This window comes from Bombina bombina, chromosome 2 (genome assembly GCF_027579735.1).
Source record: "Bombina bombina isolate aBomBom1 chromosome 2, aBomBom1.pri, whole genome shotgun sequence".
Lineage (NCBI taxonomy): Eukaryota > Metazoa > Chordata > Amphibia > Anura > Bombinatoridae > Bombina > Bombina bombina.
In genome coordinates, this window is record NC_069500.1 from 104,276,102 (window position 1) to 104,294,760 (window position 18,659).

General features: G+C 41.7%; 1 protein-coding gene across 1 annotated transcript in view; it reads left to right on the plus strand.

Moving 5' to 3' along the window:
- Window positions 1-18,659, plus strand: part of SPEF2 (sperm flagellar 2) — a 439,169-nt gene that overhangs the window by 408,034 nt on the left and 12,476 nt on the right. The window contains exon 35 of the mRNA XM_053699669.1: window positions 6,948-7,139. Within this exon, the coding sequence (XP_053555644.1) occupies window positions 6,948-7,139 (192 nt within the window). The remainder of the gene's footprint in view (window positions 1-6,947; window positions 7,140-18,659) is intronic.

The window sequence follows — 18,659 nt, forward strand, 5'->3', positions numbered from 1 at the left end:
ACATTATTAGTAATGAATGGGAAAGAATCGGAACTTCCTTTTCTTCCTTGGCAACTTTTAAGAAATTGTTCCCAGTCCCTGACTCTCAAATAGAATTGTGGGCTTCCATTTCTAAGGTGGATGGCGTAATTTCAACACTAGCTAAGCGTACTACTATCCCCCTTGAGGATAGTTTGTCTTTTAGAGAGCTTATGGACAAGTAGTTGGAAACTTTTCTTTGGAGGATGTTCCAACACACAGGTTTTTTATTCCAACCGGCAGCAGCAGTAGCCGCGGTGGTTGCAGCAGCTACCTACCGATGCGACTCTCTGTCTGAACTTATTGAGGTGAAATCTCCCTTCAAGGATATTTAGGAGAGAATGAAGTCATTAAGAATTGCTAATTCCTTCATCTGTGATGTGAATATGCAAATTATACGTCTGAACGCAAAGGCTTCAGGTTTTGCAGTTCTAGCCCGCTGGGCTGGGTTGAAGTCTTGGTCTGCGGATATGGACTCCATCATTTCCACGGTTAGTGGAGGGAAAGGAGCCTTCCTAACACAGGATAAGAAGAACAGACCTAAGGGACGACAGTCCTCAAATTTTTGTTCCTTTCGTTCGGACAAGTCCCAACGATCTCAATCCTCATCCAAGCCCGAGCAGCCCAAGAGTACTTGGAAGCTGGCTCAGTCCTGGAACAAGTCCAAACAGATAAAGAAGCCCACAGATAACAAATCGGTATGAAGGGGCGGTCCGATCCTGGATCGGATCGAGTAGGGGGCAGATTGACGCTTTTCTCAGACACTTCAGGTTGTTCAGGACCCTTGGAGACTGGAGGTCATATCTCAGGGATATCGGATAGGATTCAAGTCTCATCCGCCCAGGGAAAGATTCCTCTCCAGACTGTCAAGAACAGAGACGAGGACTGCCTTTTTAGGTTGCGTACGGGATCTAGTCTCTTTAAGAGCATTGTCCCGGTACCTGCATCAGAAAGAGGTCTGGGGTTTTATTCAAACCTCTTCAAGGTTCCCAAAAAGGAGGGAACTTTTCATCCGATTCTGGACTTGAAGTGTCTAAACAAATTTCTAAGCGTCCCATCCTTCAAAATGGAAAAAATAAGATCAATCCTTCCCCTGGTTTAGGAAGGACAGTTTATGACTACCATAGACCTGAAGGATGCATACCTTCTTGTTCTGATACACAAGGAACATTTTCAATTCCTAAGGTTTGCATTTCTGGACCAACACTTCCAGTTCATAGCACTTCCGTTTGGCTTAGCTACCACTCCAATAATATTTACGAAGGGTTCTGGGAGCTCTCCTAGCAGTTGCCAGAACACAAGGTATCGCAGTAGCACCTTACCTGGACAATATCTTGGTACAGGCACCATCTTTTCGTCTAGCAAGAGAGCACTCGGAATTACTTCTAAGTCTTCTTTGGTCACATGGATGTAAGATAAACTTGGAAAAGTGTTCTCTTACTCCAAATACCAGGATGAATTTCCTGGGTACAATTATAGACTCGGTATCCATGAAGATTTTTCTAACGGATCAGAAATGCTGCAAGCTAACATCAGCTTGCCTTGCCCTCCAGGCCTCCCTAAGTCTTTCGGTGGCCCAGTGTATGTAGGTGATTGGCCTCATGGTGTCCTGTATGGACATCATTCCTTTTGCCAGATTCCATCTCAGACCCTTACAACTATGCATGCTGAGACAATGGAACGGCGACCATTCAGACCTGTCCTAAAAGATAATACTGGACAGCCTGTCGAGAGGTTTGCCCTCTTGGTGGCTCTGTCAAGATCACCTGTCCCATGGCACGTGCTTCTTGAGGCCGTCCTGGGAGATTGTGACTACTGACGCAAGTCTATCCTGCTGGGGAGCTGTTTGGGGTGCCAGGAAGGCACAGGGTCTGTGGACTCCGGAGGAGTCCACATTACTGATCAATATTTTAGAGCTTTGGGCAATCTTTAATGCCCTAAAGGCTTGGCCCCTTCTGGGTTCCTCCCAGTTTATCAGATTCCAATCGGACAATATAACTTCGGTAGCCTACATCAACCATCAGGGAGGAACGAGGAGTTCCTTAGTGATGAGAGGTTTCTCAGATCATTTGTTAAGGCCCTGATTAAGATCAGGCCTGTGTTTAGAAGGGTGGATTCACCTTGGAGTCTCAACCTTGTTCTTCGTGTGTTGCAGCAGGCTCCGTTTGAGCCAATGCATAATGTTGACATTAAACTGTTATCCTGGAAGGTTCTGTTTCTGTTGGCTTTTGCCTCTGCTCGCAAAGTCTCAGAGATTTCTGCCTTGCAATGTGACCGCCCTTACCTTGTTTTTCACGCTGATAAGGCTGTTTTACGTACTAAGTTAGCTTTCCTTCCTAAAGTGGTGTCAGATCGTAACATTAATCAAGAGATTCTTGCTCCTTCCTTGTGTCCCAATCCTTCCTCGACGAAGGAACGTTTGCTCCACAATTTCGATGTGGTTAGTGCCTTGAAGTTTTATCTTCAGGCTACTAAAGAGTTTAGATAAATCTTTATCTTTGTTTGTCTTCTATGCAGGTAAACGTAGGGGTCAGAAGACCACTACATCTTCCCTGTCTTTTTGGTTGAGGAGTGTCATCCGCCTAGCTTATGAGACAGCGGGACAACAGCCTCCTGAGAGGATTACGGCTCATTCCACTAGAGCATTAGCTTCTTCCTGTGCCTTTAAGAAGGAAGCCTCTATGGATTAGATTTGTAAGGCGGCGCTACCTGGTCCTCCTTACATACTTTTTCTAAATTTTACAAGTTTGATGTATTTGCTTCGACTGAAGCAGCGTTTGGGTGAAAGGTTTTGCAGGCTGTGGTGCCCTCAGATTAGGGTCCGCCTCCTTTTTGTTCCCTCCCGTTATTCCTTCAGTGTCCTCTGGAGCTTGGGTATGGTTTTCCCAACAGTAAGGAATGAACTTGTGGACTCTCCCTGCCTTATGGAAAGAAAACAAAATGTATGCTTACCAGATAAATTCCTTTCTTTCCTGGCAGGGAGAGTCCACGACACCGTCCGTAAGATTTTTTTGTTTGGGCGGCTCCCTTTTTATAATTTCTTCTGGCACCTTTATACCCTGATGTTTCTCCCACTTTTCCTTGTTACCTCGGCTGAATGACTGGGAGGATAGGGGAAGTGGGAGGGATATTTAAGCCTTTAGCTGGGATGTCTTTGCCTCCTCCTGGTTCCCAGGTGTTGTATTTCCCAACAGTAAGGAATGAAGTTGTGGTCTCTCTCTGCCAGGAAAGAAAGGAATTTATCATGTGAGTATAAATTTAGTTTTTTTAGTGCTTGGGTGATAGTGTAGGGTATACTAAAATCTGCTTCTCGGATAGTACAGGAGCACTAAATCCCTTGCATTCTAGGCCTCTTGGATATCACTTGAGGGCTGAGCTGATGTTGAGCAAGTAGTGTTCTGTGTTATACTATTTAAATGGAAATCATGTATAAAACACCCTTTGCATACACAGTCACATACTGTATATATACACACATACGCAAAAAAACACACACATATACATGCACCTTTGATCCCTACCCAGTACCGCCCCTTCACATGTAACATATTCCTTTAATTATGCCACAAAACCTTTTTATTAGTAAACCTATGTTTCTTAAAGGGACAGTAAACACCTTGTAATTAAAAGACATTTCTGTTGTGTTTTTATAGAATGACATATCAGTGAAGTCTTAACATTTTAAAAAATAAGATCATTTTTAATGCAATTATTTTCCAAAAGCCAAACTCAACCAACCTTATTTGGAGGAGCCAATCAGGGCTTTAGTCCACAGACAACAAAGTAGTAACAAATAAATTGTTTTTCGTTTATCTGATAAAGTCAATAAGGGACAGATATGTAGCAGGGTTAATCCTGAGAAGTCAGCAGGGTGCATATCAAATTCTGAGAATTAGACATTTCTCAATTTTCAGAGCAAAATTATATGAAAGGGAACAAAATAAATAATGAAAATGTATTGCAAAGTAGTTTCATTACACATAATTAACATTTCGTTCACAAATCTCAAGATGTTAAATCTATATATAACTTAAAATCTTTACTTGCATAGCATTTTTATGTGTTTTGTTATGCAAAGTAGCAGGATATAATTATTTATTTTGGGTTTCAAAAAGGTATAAAATTTACAGAGCTATTTTGGTTTGTTCTTGAGCACAACAATTAAAGGGACAGTCTAGTCAAAATTAAACTTTCAATTTTCAGATAGGGCATGCCATTTTAAAAAACTTCCCAATTTACTTTTAGCATCAAATTTGCTTTGTTTTCTTGGTATTCTTTGTTGAAAGCTAAACCTAGGTAGGCTCATATGCTAATGTCTAAACCCTTGAAGGCCACCTCTTATCTTAGTGCAGTTTTTCACATCTAGACAGCACTAGTTCATGTGTGTCATATAGATAACATTGTGCTCAATCCGGAGGAGTTATTTGTGAGACAGTATTGATTGGATAAAACGCAAGTCTGTCAAAAGAACTTAAATAAGGTGACAATCCGCAGAGACTTACATACAAGGTAATCACAGAGGTAAAAAGTATATTAATATAATCATGTTGGTTATGCAAAACTGAGGAATGGCTAATAAAGGGATTATAGATATTTTTAACCCCTTAATGACCACAGCACTTTTCCATTTTCTGTCCGTTTGGGACCAAGGCTATTTTTACATTTTTGAGGTGTTTGTGTTTAGCTGTAATTTTCCTCTTACTCATTTACTGTACCCACACATATTATATACCGTTTTTCTCGCCATTAAATGGACTTTCTAAAGATACCATTATTTTCATCATATCTTATAATTTACTATAAAAAAAATTATAAAATATGAGGAAAAAATGGAAAAAAACACACTTTTTCTAACTTTGACCCCCAAAATCTGTTACACATCTACAACCACAAAAAAACACCCATGCTAAATAGTTTCTAAATTTTGTCCTGAATTTAGAAATACCCAATGTTAACATGTTCTTTGCTTTTTTTGTAAACTATAGGGCCATAAATACAAGTAGCACTTTGCTATTTCCAAACCATTTCTTTTCAAAATTAGCGCTAGTTACATTAGAACACTGATATCTTTCAGGAATCTCTGAATATCCATTGACATGTATATATTTTTTTTTAGTAGACAACCCAAAGTATTGATCTAGGCCCATTTTGGTATATTTCATGCCACCATTTCACCGCCAAATGCAATCAAATACAAAAAATCGTTCACTTTTCACAAATTTTTTCACAAACTTTTGGTTTCTAACTTAAATTATTTACAAACAGCTTGTGCAATTATGGCATAAATTGTTGTAAATTCTTATCTGGGATCCCCTTTGTTCAGAAATAGCAGACATATATGACTTTGGCGTTGCTTTTTGGTAATTAGAAGGCCGCTAAATGCCACTGCGCACCACACGTGTATTATGCCCAGCAGTGAAGGGGTTAATTAGGGAGCATGTAGGGAGCTTTTTGGGATAGTTTTAGCTTTAGTGTAGTGTAGTAGACAACCCCAAGTATTGATCTAGGCCAATTTTGGTATATTTTATGCCACCATTTCACCGCCAAATGCGATCAAATTAAAAAAAAAGTTAAATTTTTCTCAATTTTAGGTTTCTCACTGAAATTATTTACAAACAGCTTGTGCAATTATGGCACAAATGGTTGTAAATGCTTCTCTGGGATCCCCTTTGTTCAGAAATAGCAGACATATATGGCTTTGGCATTGCTTTTTGGTAATTAGAAGGCCTCTAAATGCCGCTGCGCATCACACGTGTATTATGGCTAGCAGTGAAGGGGTTAATTATGTAGCTTGTAGGGAGCTTGCAGGGTTAATTTTATCTTTAGTGTAGAGCTCAGCCTCCCACCTGAAACATCAGACCCCCTGATCCCTCCCAAACAGCTCTCTTCCCTCCCCCACCCCACAATTGTCCCCGCCATCTTAAGTACTGGCAGAAACTCTGCCAGTACTAAAATAAAAGGTATTTGGCCATTTTTTATTTTTTTTTTAAAAAAGCATATTTACATATGCTGATGTGTATGATCCCCCCTTAGACCCCAACCTCACTGATCCCCCACCTAACAGCTCTCTAACCCTTCCCCTCTGCCTTAATGGGCGCCATCTTGGGTACTGGCAGCTGTCTGCCAGTACCCAGTTTTGCAAAAAAAGTGCCATTTTATTAAAAAAAAAGCAATTTTCTGTAGTGTAGCTTTCCCCCCCACCAAGACCAACCCCCCACCCCTTCCAGATCCCTGAGATTATATTTTTTAAAGTTTAAACTTCATTTTTTTTTAATACTTTTTACTAAGTTTTTCTGTAGTGTAGCGGTTCCCACCCGCTCCCGCCCCGTGCACGCGCCCGCCCTCCAACCCCCGTGCACGCGCGCGCTCCCGTGCGCGCCCCCGTGGGTCCCGCCCCCGATCCCGCCCCCCTCCACTCCATACACAACATCGATGGCCGCCCACCCGCCTCCCACGTAAGCTCCCACCCACCAACGATACCAGCCATCGATGTCCGGTGCAGAGAGGGCCACAGAGTGGCTTTCTCTGCATCGGATGGCCAAGGGGGGTTATTGCAGGATGCCTCCATATCGAGGCATCACTGCAATAACCGGAAAGCAGCTGGAAACGTGCAGGATCGCTTCCAGCTGCTTTCCAGACCAAGGACGTACGCCACACGTCCTCGGTCATTAAGTGTATTTTTTTAGAGGACGTGTGGCGTACGTCCTTGGTCGTTAAGGGGTTAAACAATAAACATTCTGGAGTAGACTCTTCCTTTAAGTCATAAGCACAGCTTTATTTTTTCATTTTATATAAATTTCAGGAATAATGTAAAATATATATATATATTAACAGTGATAAATATTTACAGTACCTAATGCAGATCATTAAAAATAAATATCCTTACAATGTACCGTCACATTTTTATTTCATTTTTGTTTTATTCTCAGTCTCTTCCCAGAACTGATTTAATTAACCAGAGTAATGGGCAAATCAAGAAAGAAGATGAATTACTGTGTATCTCAGAAAATGCAACAACCACTTTGCAAGCACTTCTGAGAGTGTTTCAACAGAAATCTATAGAAAATACAGAATTTAATAGATTTTCCTCTGAACCAGTAGAGACCAATACTTGTTACAAGGTTGGTTACTTTGTTTTTTTTTTTTATTAATTGTCTGTGTTTTTGGGTACAGATTTAAGTTATTTGAACAAATAAGGTACTTAAAGGGACACTCAAGTCAAAATAAACTTTTATGAATCAGATAGAGCATGCAGTTTTAAGACACTTTCCAATTTACTTCCATTAACAAATTTTGCACAGTATTTTTATATACACACTTTCTGGGGAACAACATCTTACTGAGCATGTGCATACGCTCACAGGGTATACATATACTAGTCTGTGATTGGCTGATGTCTGTCACAACTAAAGAATAGCTAAAAAAGAAGATGGTTTATGTTTTAGAATGGCCACGTCAGAGTCTTGACCTTTAAAGGGACACTCAAGTCAAAATTACACTTTCATGATTAGGATAAAGTAAGCAATCTTAAAGGGACAGTAAACCTACAAAATAATGTTAGGTAATTCTGCATATAGTGCAAAATTATATAACATTAGCTTAGCTTCAACTTTGAAGAGCAAAGGATTTCAGATATATTTTATTTCAAAATTGGATTTTTCTACACGCCGCTCCTGGCTCTAATGAGCAGGTCTTTCTTTTCTAGTCTTGTCTAGTCACAGCAGGCCCGATCGCGCCATTAAACTGAATGTAGCTCGCTCCCGTAGGAAAAATCTACTCTCTTTTAAAATTCAAAGTAGGTTCTATTACATTGTATTTTTATAATGCACTTGTTGATTATCCATTTCTACTGTATTTAATGGTCCATTGACCCAATTGAGATGCTGTGGCATGACCTGAAGAGAGCTGTGTAATCACAATAACCCAGAAATATTGATGAAGTAAAACAGATTTGTAGGGAGGAATGGTCCAAAATTCATTGTGTACATTGTACAAGTCGTATAAGCAGCTACATGAAATGATTGGTGGTGTTTATTGCTGCTAAAGGAGGATCTTTAAGAATCTCAAAGGTTTACTTACTGTTTCCAGCCTGCACTGTGAATGTTTACTCAAAGTCTCAAGTAAAACTGTTTATGCGTTATTAGTTCAGTCAGATTGTGTTTGTCTATAATTGTGACTAAGATTAAAGGGACACTGAACCCAAATTTTTTCTTTTGTGATTGAGATAGAGCATCCAATTTTAAGCAACTTTCTAATTTACTCCTATTATCAAATTTTCTTAATATTCTTGGAATCTTTATTTGAAAAGCAAAAATGTAAGTTTAGATGCCGGCCCATTTTTGGTGAACAACCTGGGTTGTTCTTGCTGATTGGTGGATTTAAGCTACCAATAAACAACTGATGTCCAAGTGCTGAACCAAAAAATAGCTTAGATGCCTTATTTTTCAAATAAAGATAGCAAGAGAACAAAGAAAATTTGATAATAGGAGTAAATTAGAAAGTTGCTTAAAATTGCATGTTCTATCTGAATCACGAAAGAAAAATTGGGTTCAGTGTCCCTTTAAGGTCAGACCACATTTTGGCCCAGATTACAAGTGGAGCGATATTAATAGCATAAAATGCACTAATATTTCCGGGGCGTGCTAAGAATAGCGCGTAATCTGGTATTACAAGGGAATGGTTAACGAATTACCAGAGATTGTGCACTCAGTAAAAAACATAATTTATGCTTACCTGATAAATTTATTTCTCTTGTAGTGTGTTCAGTCCACGGGTCATCCATTACTTATGGGATATATTCTCCTTCCCAACAGGAAGTTGCAAGAGGATCACCCAAGCAGAGCTGCTATATAGCTCCTCCCCTCACATGTCATATCCAGTCATTCGACCGAAACAAGACGAGAAAGGAGAAACTATAAGGTGCAGTGGTGACTGGAGTTATAATTTTAAAATTTAGAACCTGCCTTAAAAAAAGACAGGGCGGGCCGTGGACTGAACACACTACAAGAGAAATAAATTTATCAGGTAAGCATAAATTATGTTTTCTCTTGTTAAGTGTGTTCAGTCCACGGGTCATCCATTACTTATGGGATACCAATACCAAAGCTAAGTACACGGATAATGGGAGGGACAAGGCAGGAACATTAAACAGAAGGAACCACTGCCTGTAGAACCTTTCTCCCAAAACCAGCCTCCGAAGAAGCGAAAGTGTCAAATTTGTAAAATTTGGAAAAAGTATGAAGTGAAGACCAGATTGCAGCCTTGCAAATCTGTTCAACAGAGGCCTCATTCTTAAAGGCCCAGGTGGAAGCCACAGCTCTGGTGGAATGAGCTGTAATTCTTTCAGGAGGCTGCTGTCCAGCAGTCTCATAGGCTAAACGTATTATGCTACGAAGCCAAAAGGAGAGAGAGGTAGCCGAAGCCTTTTGACCTCTCCTCTGTCCAGAGTAAACGACAAACAGAGAAGAAGTTTGTCTAAAATCTTAAGTTGCCTGTAAGTAGAACTTCAGAGCACGGACCACGTCTAGATTATGCAAAAGACGTTCCTTCTTTGAAGAAGGATTAGGACATAATGATGGAACAACAATCTCTTGATTGATATTCCTGTTAGAAACAACCTTAGGTAAGAACCCAGGTTTAGTACGCAGAACTACCTTGTCTGAATGAAAGATCAGATAAGGAGAATCACAATGTAAGGCAGATAACTCAGAGACTCTTCGAGCCGAGGAAATAGCCATCAAAACTAAAACTTTCCAAGATAAAAGCTTAATATCAATGGAATGAAGGGGTTCAAACGGAACACCCTGAAGAACTTTAAGAACCAAGTTTAAGCTCCAGGGAGGAGCAACAGCTTTAAACACAGGCTTAATTCTAGCCAAAGCCTGACAAAAGGCCTGGACGTCTGGATTCTCTGCCAGACGTTTGTGTAAAAGAATAGACAGAGCTGAAATCTGTCCCTTTAGCGAACTAGCGGATAAACCCTTTTCTAAACCCTCTTGTAGAAAAGCTAATATCCTAGGAATCCTAACCTTACTCCATGAGTAACTCTTGGATTCGCACCAATATAAATATTTACGCCATATCTTATGGTAAATCTTTCTTGTCACAGGTTTCCGAGCCTGTATTAATGTATCAATAACCGAATCCGTAAACCCACGCTTTGATAGAATCAAGCGTTCAATTTCCAGGCAGTCAGCCTCAGAGAAATTAGGTTTGGATGGTTGAAAGGACCCTGAATTAGAAGGTCCTGCCTCAGAGGAAGAGACCATGGTGGACAGGACGACATGTCCACTAGGTCTGCATACCAGGTCCTGCGCAGCCACGCAGGCGCTATCAGAATTACCGATGCCCTCTCCTGTTTGATCCTGGCAATCAGTCGAGGTAGCAACGGAAATGGTGGAAACACATAAGCTATGTTGAAAACCCAAGGGGCTGCTAATGCATCTACCAGCACCGCTCCTGGGTCCCTGGACCTGGATCCGTAACAAGGAAGCTTCGCATTCTGGCGAGATGCCATGAGATCCAGATCCGGTTTGCCCCAACGACGAATCAGTTGAGTAAATACCTCAGGGTGAAGTTCCCACTCTCCCGGATGAAAGGTCTGGTGACTTAGGAAATCCGCCTCCCAGTTCTCTACGCCTGGGATGTGAATCGCTGACAGGTGGCAAGAGTGAGACTCTGCCCAGCGAATTATCTTCGAGACTTCCAACATCGCTAGGGAACTCCTGGTTCCCCCTTGATGATTGATGTAAGCCACAGTCGTGATATTGTCCGACTGAAATCTGATGAACCTCAGCTTTGCTAACTGAGGCCAAGCTAGAAGAGCATTGAATATTGCTCTTAATTCTAGAATGTTTATTGGGAGGAGTTTCTCCTCCTGAGTCCACGATCCCTGAGCCTTCAGGGAATTCCAGACTGCTCCCCAGCCTAGAAGGCTGGCATCCGTTGTTACAATCGTCCAATCTGGCCTGCGAAAGGTCATTCCTTTGGACAGATGAACCGGTGACAACCACCAGAGAAGCGAATCTCTGGTCTCCTGGTCCAGATTTAGCAAAGGGGACAGATCTGAGTAATCCCCGTTCCATTGACTGAGCATGCATAGTTGCAGCGGTCTGAGATGCAGGCGTGCAAATGGCACTATGTCCATTGCCGCTACCATTAAGCCGATTACCTCCATGCACTGAGCTACCGATGGGCTTGGAATGGAATGAAGGACACGGCAAGCATTGAGAATCTTTGATAACCTGGACTCCGTCAGGTAAATCTTCATCTCTACAGAATCTATAAGAGTCCCTAGAAAAGGAACCCGTGTGAGTGGTAACAGAGAACTCTTTTCCACGTTCACTTTCCACCCATGCGACCTCAGAAATGCTAGAACTATCTCTGTATGAGACTTTGCATTCTGAAAACTTGATGCTTGTATCAGAATGTCGTCTAGGTACGGAGCCACGGCTATGCCTCGTGGTCTTAGTACTGCCAGAAGTGAGCCCAGAACCTTCGTAAAAATTCTCGGGGCCGTGGCTAACCCGAAGGGAAGAGCCACAAACTGGTAATGCCTGTCTAGAAAGGCAAACCTCAGGTACCGATAATGATCTTTGTGAATCGGTATATGAAGGTAAGCATCCTTTAAGTCCACCGTGGTCATATATTGACCCTCTTGGATCATGGGTAGGATGGTTCGAATGGTTTCCATCCTGAACGATGGTACCCTTAGGAATTTGTTTAAGATCTTTAAGTCCAAGATTGGTCTGAAGGTTCCCTCTTTTTTGGGAACCACAAATAGATTTGAGTAAAATCCTTGTCCCTGTTCCGATCGCGGAACTGAGTGGATCACCCCCATGATTAAGAGGTCTTGTACACATTGTAGAAATGCCTGTCTCTTTACTAGGTTTGTCGATAACCTCGAAAGATGGAACCTCCCTTGTGGAGGAGAGGATTTGAAATCCAGAAGGTATCCCTGAGATATAATCTTTAAAGTCCAGGGATCCTGCACATCTCTTCCCCAAGCCTGGGCAAAGAGAGAAAGTCTGCCCCCCACTAAATCCGTCTCTGGATAGGGGGCCCTGACTTCATGCTGTCTTAGGGGCGGGAGTAGGCTTTCTGGCCTGCTTGCCCTTGTTCCATGACTGGTTGCCTTTCCAACCTTGTCTGTAACGAGCAGTAGTTCCTTCCTGTTTTGGAGCGGAGGAAGTCGATGCTGCTCCTGCCTTGAAGTTACGAAAGGCACGAAAATTAGACTGTTTGGCCTTTGGTTTGGCCCTGTCCTGAGGAAGGGCGTGGCCCTTACCTCCCGTAATGTCAGCAATAATTTCCTTCAAGCCGGGCCCGAATAAGGTCTGCCCTTTGAAAGGAATGTTAAGTAGTTTAGACTTGGAAGTTACATCCGCTGACCAGGATTTAAGCCAGAGCGCTCTGCGCGCCTGTATGGCGAATCCGGAATTTTTAGCCGTAAGTTTGGTTAGATGTACTACGGCATCTGAAACAAACGCATTAGCTTGCTTAAGGGTTCTAACTTTGCTCAAGGCCTCATCCAACGGCTCTGTGCGAATCGCCTCTTCCAGAGACTCAAACCAGAATGCCGCAGCAGCCGTGACAGGCGCAATGCATGCAAGAGGCTGCAATATAAAACCCTGTTGAACAAACATTTTCTTAAGATAACCCTCTAATTTTTTATCCATTGGATATGAGAAAGCACAGCTATCCTCCACCGGGATAGTGGTACGCTTGGCTAACGTAGAAACTGCTCCCTCCACCTTAGGGACCGTCTGCCATAAGTCTCGTGTGGTGGCGTCTATAGGGAAAAATTTTCTAAATATCGGGGGAGGGGAAAAAGGCACACTGGGTCTATCCCACTCCTTACTGATAATCTCTGTAAGTCTTTTTGGTATAGGAAAAACGTCAGTACACACCGGTACCGCATAGTATCTATCCAACCTACACAATTTCTCTGGAATTGCCACCGTGTCGCAATCATTCAGAGCCGCTAAAACCTCCCCTAGTAACACACGGAGGTTCTCAAGCTTAAATTTAAAATTTGAAATTTCTGAATCTGGTCTCCCCGAATCAGAACCGTCACCGACAGAATGAAGCTCACCGTCCTCATGTTCTGCAAGTTGTGACGCAGTATCAGACATGACTCTCGTGTCATCAGCGCGCTCTGTCCTTAACCCAGAGCTATCGCGTTTGCCCCTTAGTTCGGGCATATTATATAATACTTCTTTCATAACATTAGCCATGTCATGTAAAGTGATTTGTAAGGGCCTAGATGTACTAGGAGTCTCAATCCTACGCATCTCCCGAGCGGGAGACGCAGGTACTGACACGTGAGGAGAGTTAGGCGGCATAACTTCCCCCTCGTTGTCTGGTGATAGCTTCTTTATCGGTACAGATTGACTTTTATTCAAAGCAATATCAATACAATTGGTACACATCGTTCTATTGGGCTCCACATTGGCTTTTGAACATGATGAACAAACAGTTTCCTCTGAATCAGACATGTTTAAAACAGACTTAGCAATGAAACTAGCAAGCTTGGAAATCACTTTCAATAAGTTTTACAAGCAATATAAAAAACGCTACAGCGCTTCAAAAATACAGATATAATTAAACAATTCTTAACAAGAAGTGTACTATTAGCAGAGGATTGCACCCATTAGCAAAAGGATGATTAACCCCTCGATACCCAAAACGGATAAAACAGATATCAATTAAGATTTAACGCTTTTATCACAGTCAGCACACTGTCACAGATCTGCTGTGACTGATTACCTCCCTCACAAATGAAATTTGCAGACCCCTGAGCTCTCTAGAGACGTCCTGGATCAAGGAGGAAGAAGCAGAAAGACTGTTCAATAATTTTAACTGCGCAACAAGGCGCGAAAACAAGGGCCCTCACACTCCAATCACAACAGTGGGAGCCCCGATATAACGGTTTCCATGCAGAAAAATATGTTAGCCATGTGGAAAAAATCATGTCCAAAGCGAATTATCACCAAAGTACCTCACAAAAAACGAATAACATGCCAGTAAACGTTTTATTAAAAAATAACATTTTCCAATGTCATGCAAAGCTATCACTAAGCCTGCTACCAGTCGCTACCACTGCAGAGAAGGCTTAAATATTATTACAGTGTTAACAGTATTTTCTCAGTCAAATTCTAGTCCCTAGAATATAACTCGACTGCGCATACATCTATCAGCCTGATACCAGTTGCTACTACTGCATTTAAGGCTGTACTTACATCATACGGTAACAGCAGTATTTTCTTAGTCAATTCCATTCCCAGAAAATAAAGTACCGCACATACCTCATTTGCGGAGGACCCCGCATGCTATTCCCAGTCTGAAGTTACCCCACTCCTCAGAATGTCGAGAACAGCCAGTGGATCTTAGTTACGCCTGCTAAGATCATAGATAAAAAACGCAGGCAGTTTCTTCTTCCAAATACTGCCTGAGATAGAAAAACAGCACACTCCGGTGCCATTTAAAATAACAAACTTTTGATTGAAGAATAGTTAATAGTTAAGTAAAAACTCCAGCTCCTCTCGTAACCTCCTTCTTTGTTGAGGGTTGCAAGAGAATGACTGGATATGACATGTGAGGGGAGGAGCTATATAGCAGCTCTGCTTGGGTGATCCTCTTGCAACTTCCTGTTGGGAAGGAGAATATATCCCATAAGTAATGGATGACCCGTGGACTGAACACACTTAACAAGAGAAAATTTAATTTACACACAAGTATATAGAGAGAGAGCTTTTTAAAAAATAATATATTTTTTTGTTTTGTTTTAAATGTAAATAACTTTTTCTACTGAGTGAAAAACTATTTTGTAGCGCACATCTGTTGTTATCAAGCAAAAGCCAGAACTGAGTTTGTAGTTTACCCCGTAGAAATCTAGGTTTGGAAGTTAGTGGCAGATTTAACAAGCAGCGGATGCTGCTTTCTACTTCCGAACTTTCAAGTCCGCCTGAAACTTAATTTAAGAAGCAGCAGCCGTAAGACGATCAGGATGATTGATACCCCCTGCTAGCTGCCGATTGGCCGCAAATGTGCAGGGGGTGGCATTGCACAAGCATTTCACAAGAACTGCTTGTGCAATGTTAAATACCGACAGCGTATGCTATACGCTGTCGGCATTTAGTGATAGCGGGCGGACATGATTTGCTACAGCGAATCATGTCCGTCCGGCACTTGATAAACTGGCCCTTTAGTGCAGCCACACTATCCAACCTCCAGATGTTAGGGCACCTGAGGTTTTTTTATTTAGATCGTAGAGCAAAAATAGGTGCACTACTGATTTCATTTGAGCTTTGTTAATAGTGCTTATCTTTTTGCACTCCACGTGTAATCTAGTCCTTTATGAGTAATCAATGCAGAAGTCCAGGTATTTCCAAAAGGTTCACACACTTTTCTTTCCTATGGCATGGAGAGTTCACAATTTCATTCCAATTACTAGTGGGATATTTAACACCTGGCCAGCAGGAGAAGGCAAAGAGCACCCCAGCAGAGCTGTTAAAGGGACACTGAACCCAATTTTTTTTCTTTCGTGATTCAGATAGAGCATGCAATTTTAAGCAACTTTCTAATTTACTCCTATTAGCAAATGTTCTTCATTCTCTTGGTATCTTTATTTGAGAAGCAAGAATGTAAGTTTTGATGTTGGTCCAATTTTGGTGAACAACCTGGGTTGTTCTTGCTGATTGGTGGATAAATTCACCCACCAATAAACAAGTGCTGTCCAGGGTCTGAACCAAAAATTATCTGGCTCTTTGCCTCAGATGCCTTCTTTTTCAAATAAAGATAGCAAGAGAACGAAGAAAAATTGGAAAATACAAGTAAATTAGAAAGTTGCTTAAAATTGCATGCTCTATCTGAATCATAAAAGAAAAAAAATGGGTTCAGTGTCCCTTTAAGTGTCACTTCCCTTACCCATAATCCCCAGTCATTCTTTGCCTCTCACCAGGAGGATGTACAAAAAAGGTGTCTGAACAATTTTAATCCTTTTATGGGTACTTCTCCCTGCAAGCAAGGATTGGGGCTATGCTGTGTCCATGTAAATATCTTTAGCTTTTAGCAGTTAGAAGACAGCGAGGTAGTCTTTGCTTAACATCTAACATTATTGCTACCCCTAATATAGAAAGCCAGGGTTGGTTACCCTGTCTTTTCTTTTTCTACATGTCCCTGTCCGAGGTGATATGTCACACTTAAGAATATGTTCCCTGTCCTGTACAGGATGCTCAGGTAAGTGCTTTCCCTTATAGGTTTGAAGAAATAGTACTTGAGGGGTTAAATACTCTGGGGATTATCTATCCTAACTCACATGTCATATATTGCTGTCTCTAAGTATTATATCAGTAGGTGTTATTTATTGAGCTGCCGGTTTTCGTGCCGTTTACTATCTGTGGTGCATGTGACCGGCCTCTGCGCTTTCATTATATGGCTTTACAGATTGAAGCCGACTGTTAGCAGAGAGGTTGCTGATCGATCAGTTATTAAGACCTGAGTTAGTCAGAGTGAAGGAGTGTGTTAGAGAGCTGTATATCAGCTACTTTCCACCTTTATTTCCGTTTTTCGTTTATTTTCTGTACTGAGTCTAAGGAGTGGTGAGTCCTCTGCAGAGCTGAGTGTTTGATGTGCATGAATAAAATTTATTTTTATATATATAAAAAATTTAGGTGTGCTTGTTATCTTTATTTAGACTCTATTGTGCTAGTGGGGACCATATTCTTTTACCACGGACCCTGAAACAAGTTCTACTATGCCTTTTGAAAAATGTTTATATTGCTTGGAGGCTCAGATTATTCCTCCTGTGCAGTTTTGCTCCTCTTGTTTAAACAATATGCTTTTGACTTAAAATAAAGGTTCTTTCTCAGAGACATCTGTCTCTCATGATAATATTGTCCATGTCATGCCATAGCTTTCCCCTCACACGTTCTTTCAGTAAGGGTTCTGACTCTGCTAAGGCTGTGTTAGTCAGTCTCAGTTATCAGATGACGAAGATACCTCAGTGGCTTCTGAGGGTGAGATCTCAGACTCTATAGTGGAAGTTAATTTTAGATTTAAACTATAACACCTCCAATTACTGCTGAAGGAGCTCCTTTCTACTTTGGAAGACTCAGATTCAGACTTGCTGAGAATCCAAAGAAGTCTAGTAAGCTAAACAGAGTTTATGACGTTCCTTCATCTGTGGAAGTTTTTTCTGTTCCGGACCGTATGTCGGAAATTTTAGCTCAGGAATGGGAAAAGCCAGGGATTCCTTTTTCCCTGTCCCCTGTTTTTAAAAAGATGTTTCCTGTTGCTGACTCTATAAGGGACTCATGGCGCACAGTACCCAAGGTAGAAGGAGCTATGTCTTCTCTAGCCAAGAGAACTACTATTCCTATTGAGGATAGTTTTTCTTTCAAGGATCCCATGGATAAGAAGCTAGAGGCTTACTTAAAAAAGATGTACATTCATCAGGGATAACAGTGACAACCTGTTGCAAGTATTGCTACGGTCGCGGGGGCAGCATCTTATTGGTGCAATGCCTTGTGTGACCTGATTTCAGAAGAGACTAGTATCAAGGCTCTTTATTTGGCCAATACTTTTATTTGTGATGCCAACATGCAAGTGGTTAGACTGGGAGCCAAGATTTCTAGTCTCACTGTTCTAGCTCGCAGAGCTCTGTGGTTAAAATCTTGGTCTGCAGATGTAACTTCCAAGTCTAAACGTCTGTCTTTACCTTACAAGGGCAAGACTTTATTTGGTCCTGGTCTAGCCGAGATCATTCCTAAGATTACGGTGGAAAGGGATCTTTCCTACTTCAGGACAAGAAGAATAGACCTAAGGGACGCCAGAATTCTAATTTTCGTTCCTTTCGTAACTTCAAAGGACAGAAGTCTTCCTCCTCCTCTTCCAAGCTGGAGCAACCCAGGACCTCATGGAGGTCCAGTCAGCCTTGGAATAAGGGGAAGCAAACCAAGAAGCCTTCAGCTGATTCCAAATAGGCATGAAGGGGTCCCCCTGATCCAGTCTTGGATCGAGTGGGGGCAGGTTTTTTCGGTAGGCTTGGATCTGCGATGTCCCAGATCCTTGGGTCGTGGAGGTAGTATTTCAGGGATACAGAATAGGATTCAAGTCTTGTCTCCCCAGGGGCAGATTCATCCTGTCAAGATTATCTGCAAACCAGGTAAAGAGAGAGGCCTTCTTATATTGCGTAAATTACCTATTTTCCCTGGGAGTGATTTTTCCAGTTCCCATAGCGGAACAGGGTCAAAGATTCTATTCAAATCTTTTTGTGGTTCCCAAAAAAGAGGGAACTTTTCGCCTCATTCCAGACCTAAAGTGTCTCAACAAATTCCTCAAGGTTCTGTCTTGAGATGGAAACAATTTTTTCTTTCTACCTTTGATACAAGGTCAGTTCATGACTACTATGTATCTGAAGGATGCACATGTTCCCATTCACAGAGAACATTACCAATTCCTACGGTTTGCCTTTCTGGACAAACTTTTCCAATTTGTTGCCCTCTTGGGCGGTGATCAGATCTCAGGGAATAGCGGTGGCGACTTATCTGGACGACATCTTGGTTCAAGCACCATCTTTTCAGTTAGCAAAATCTCATACAGAGATGTTGTTGTCTATTCTTCATTCCCACGGGTGGAAA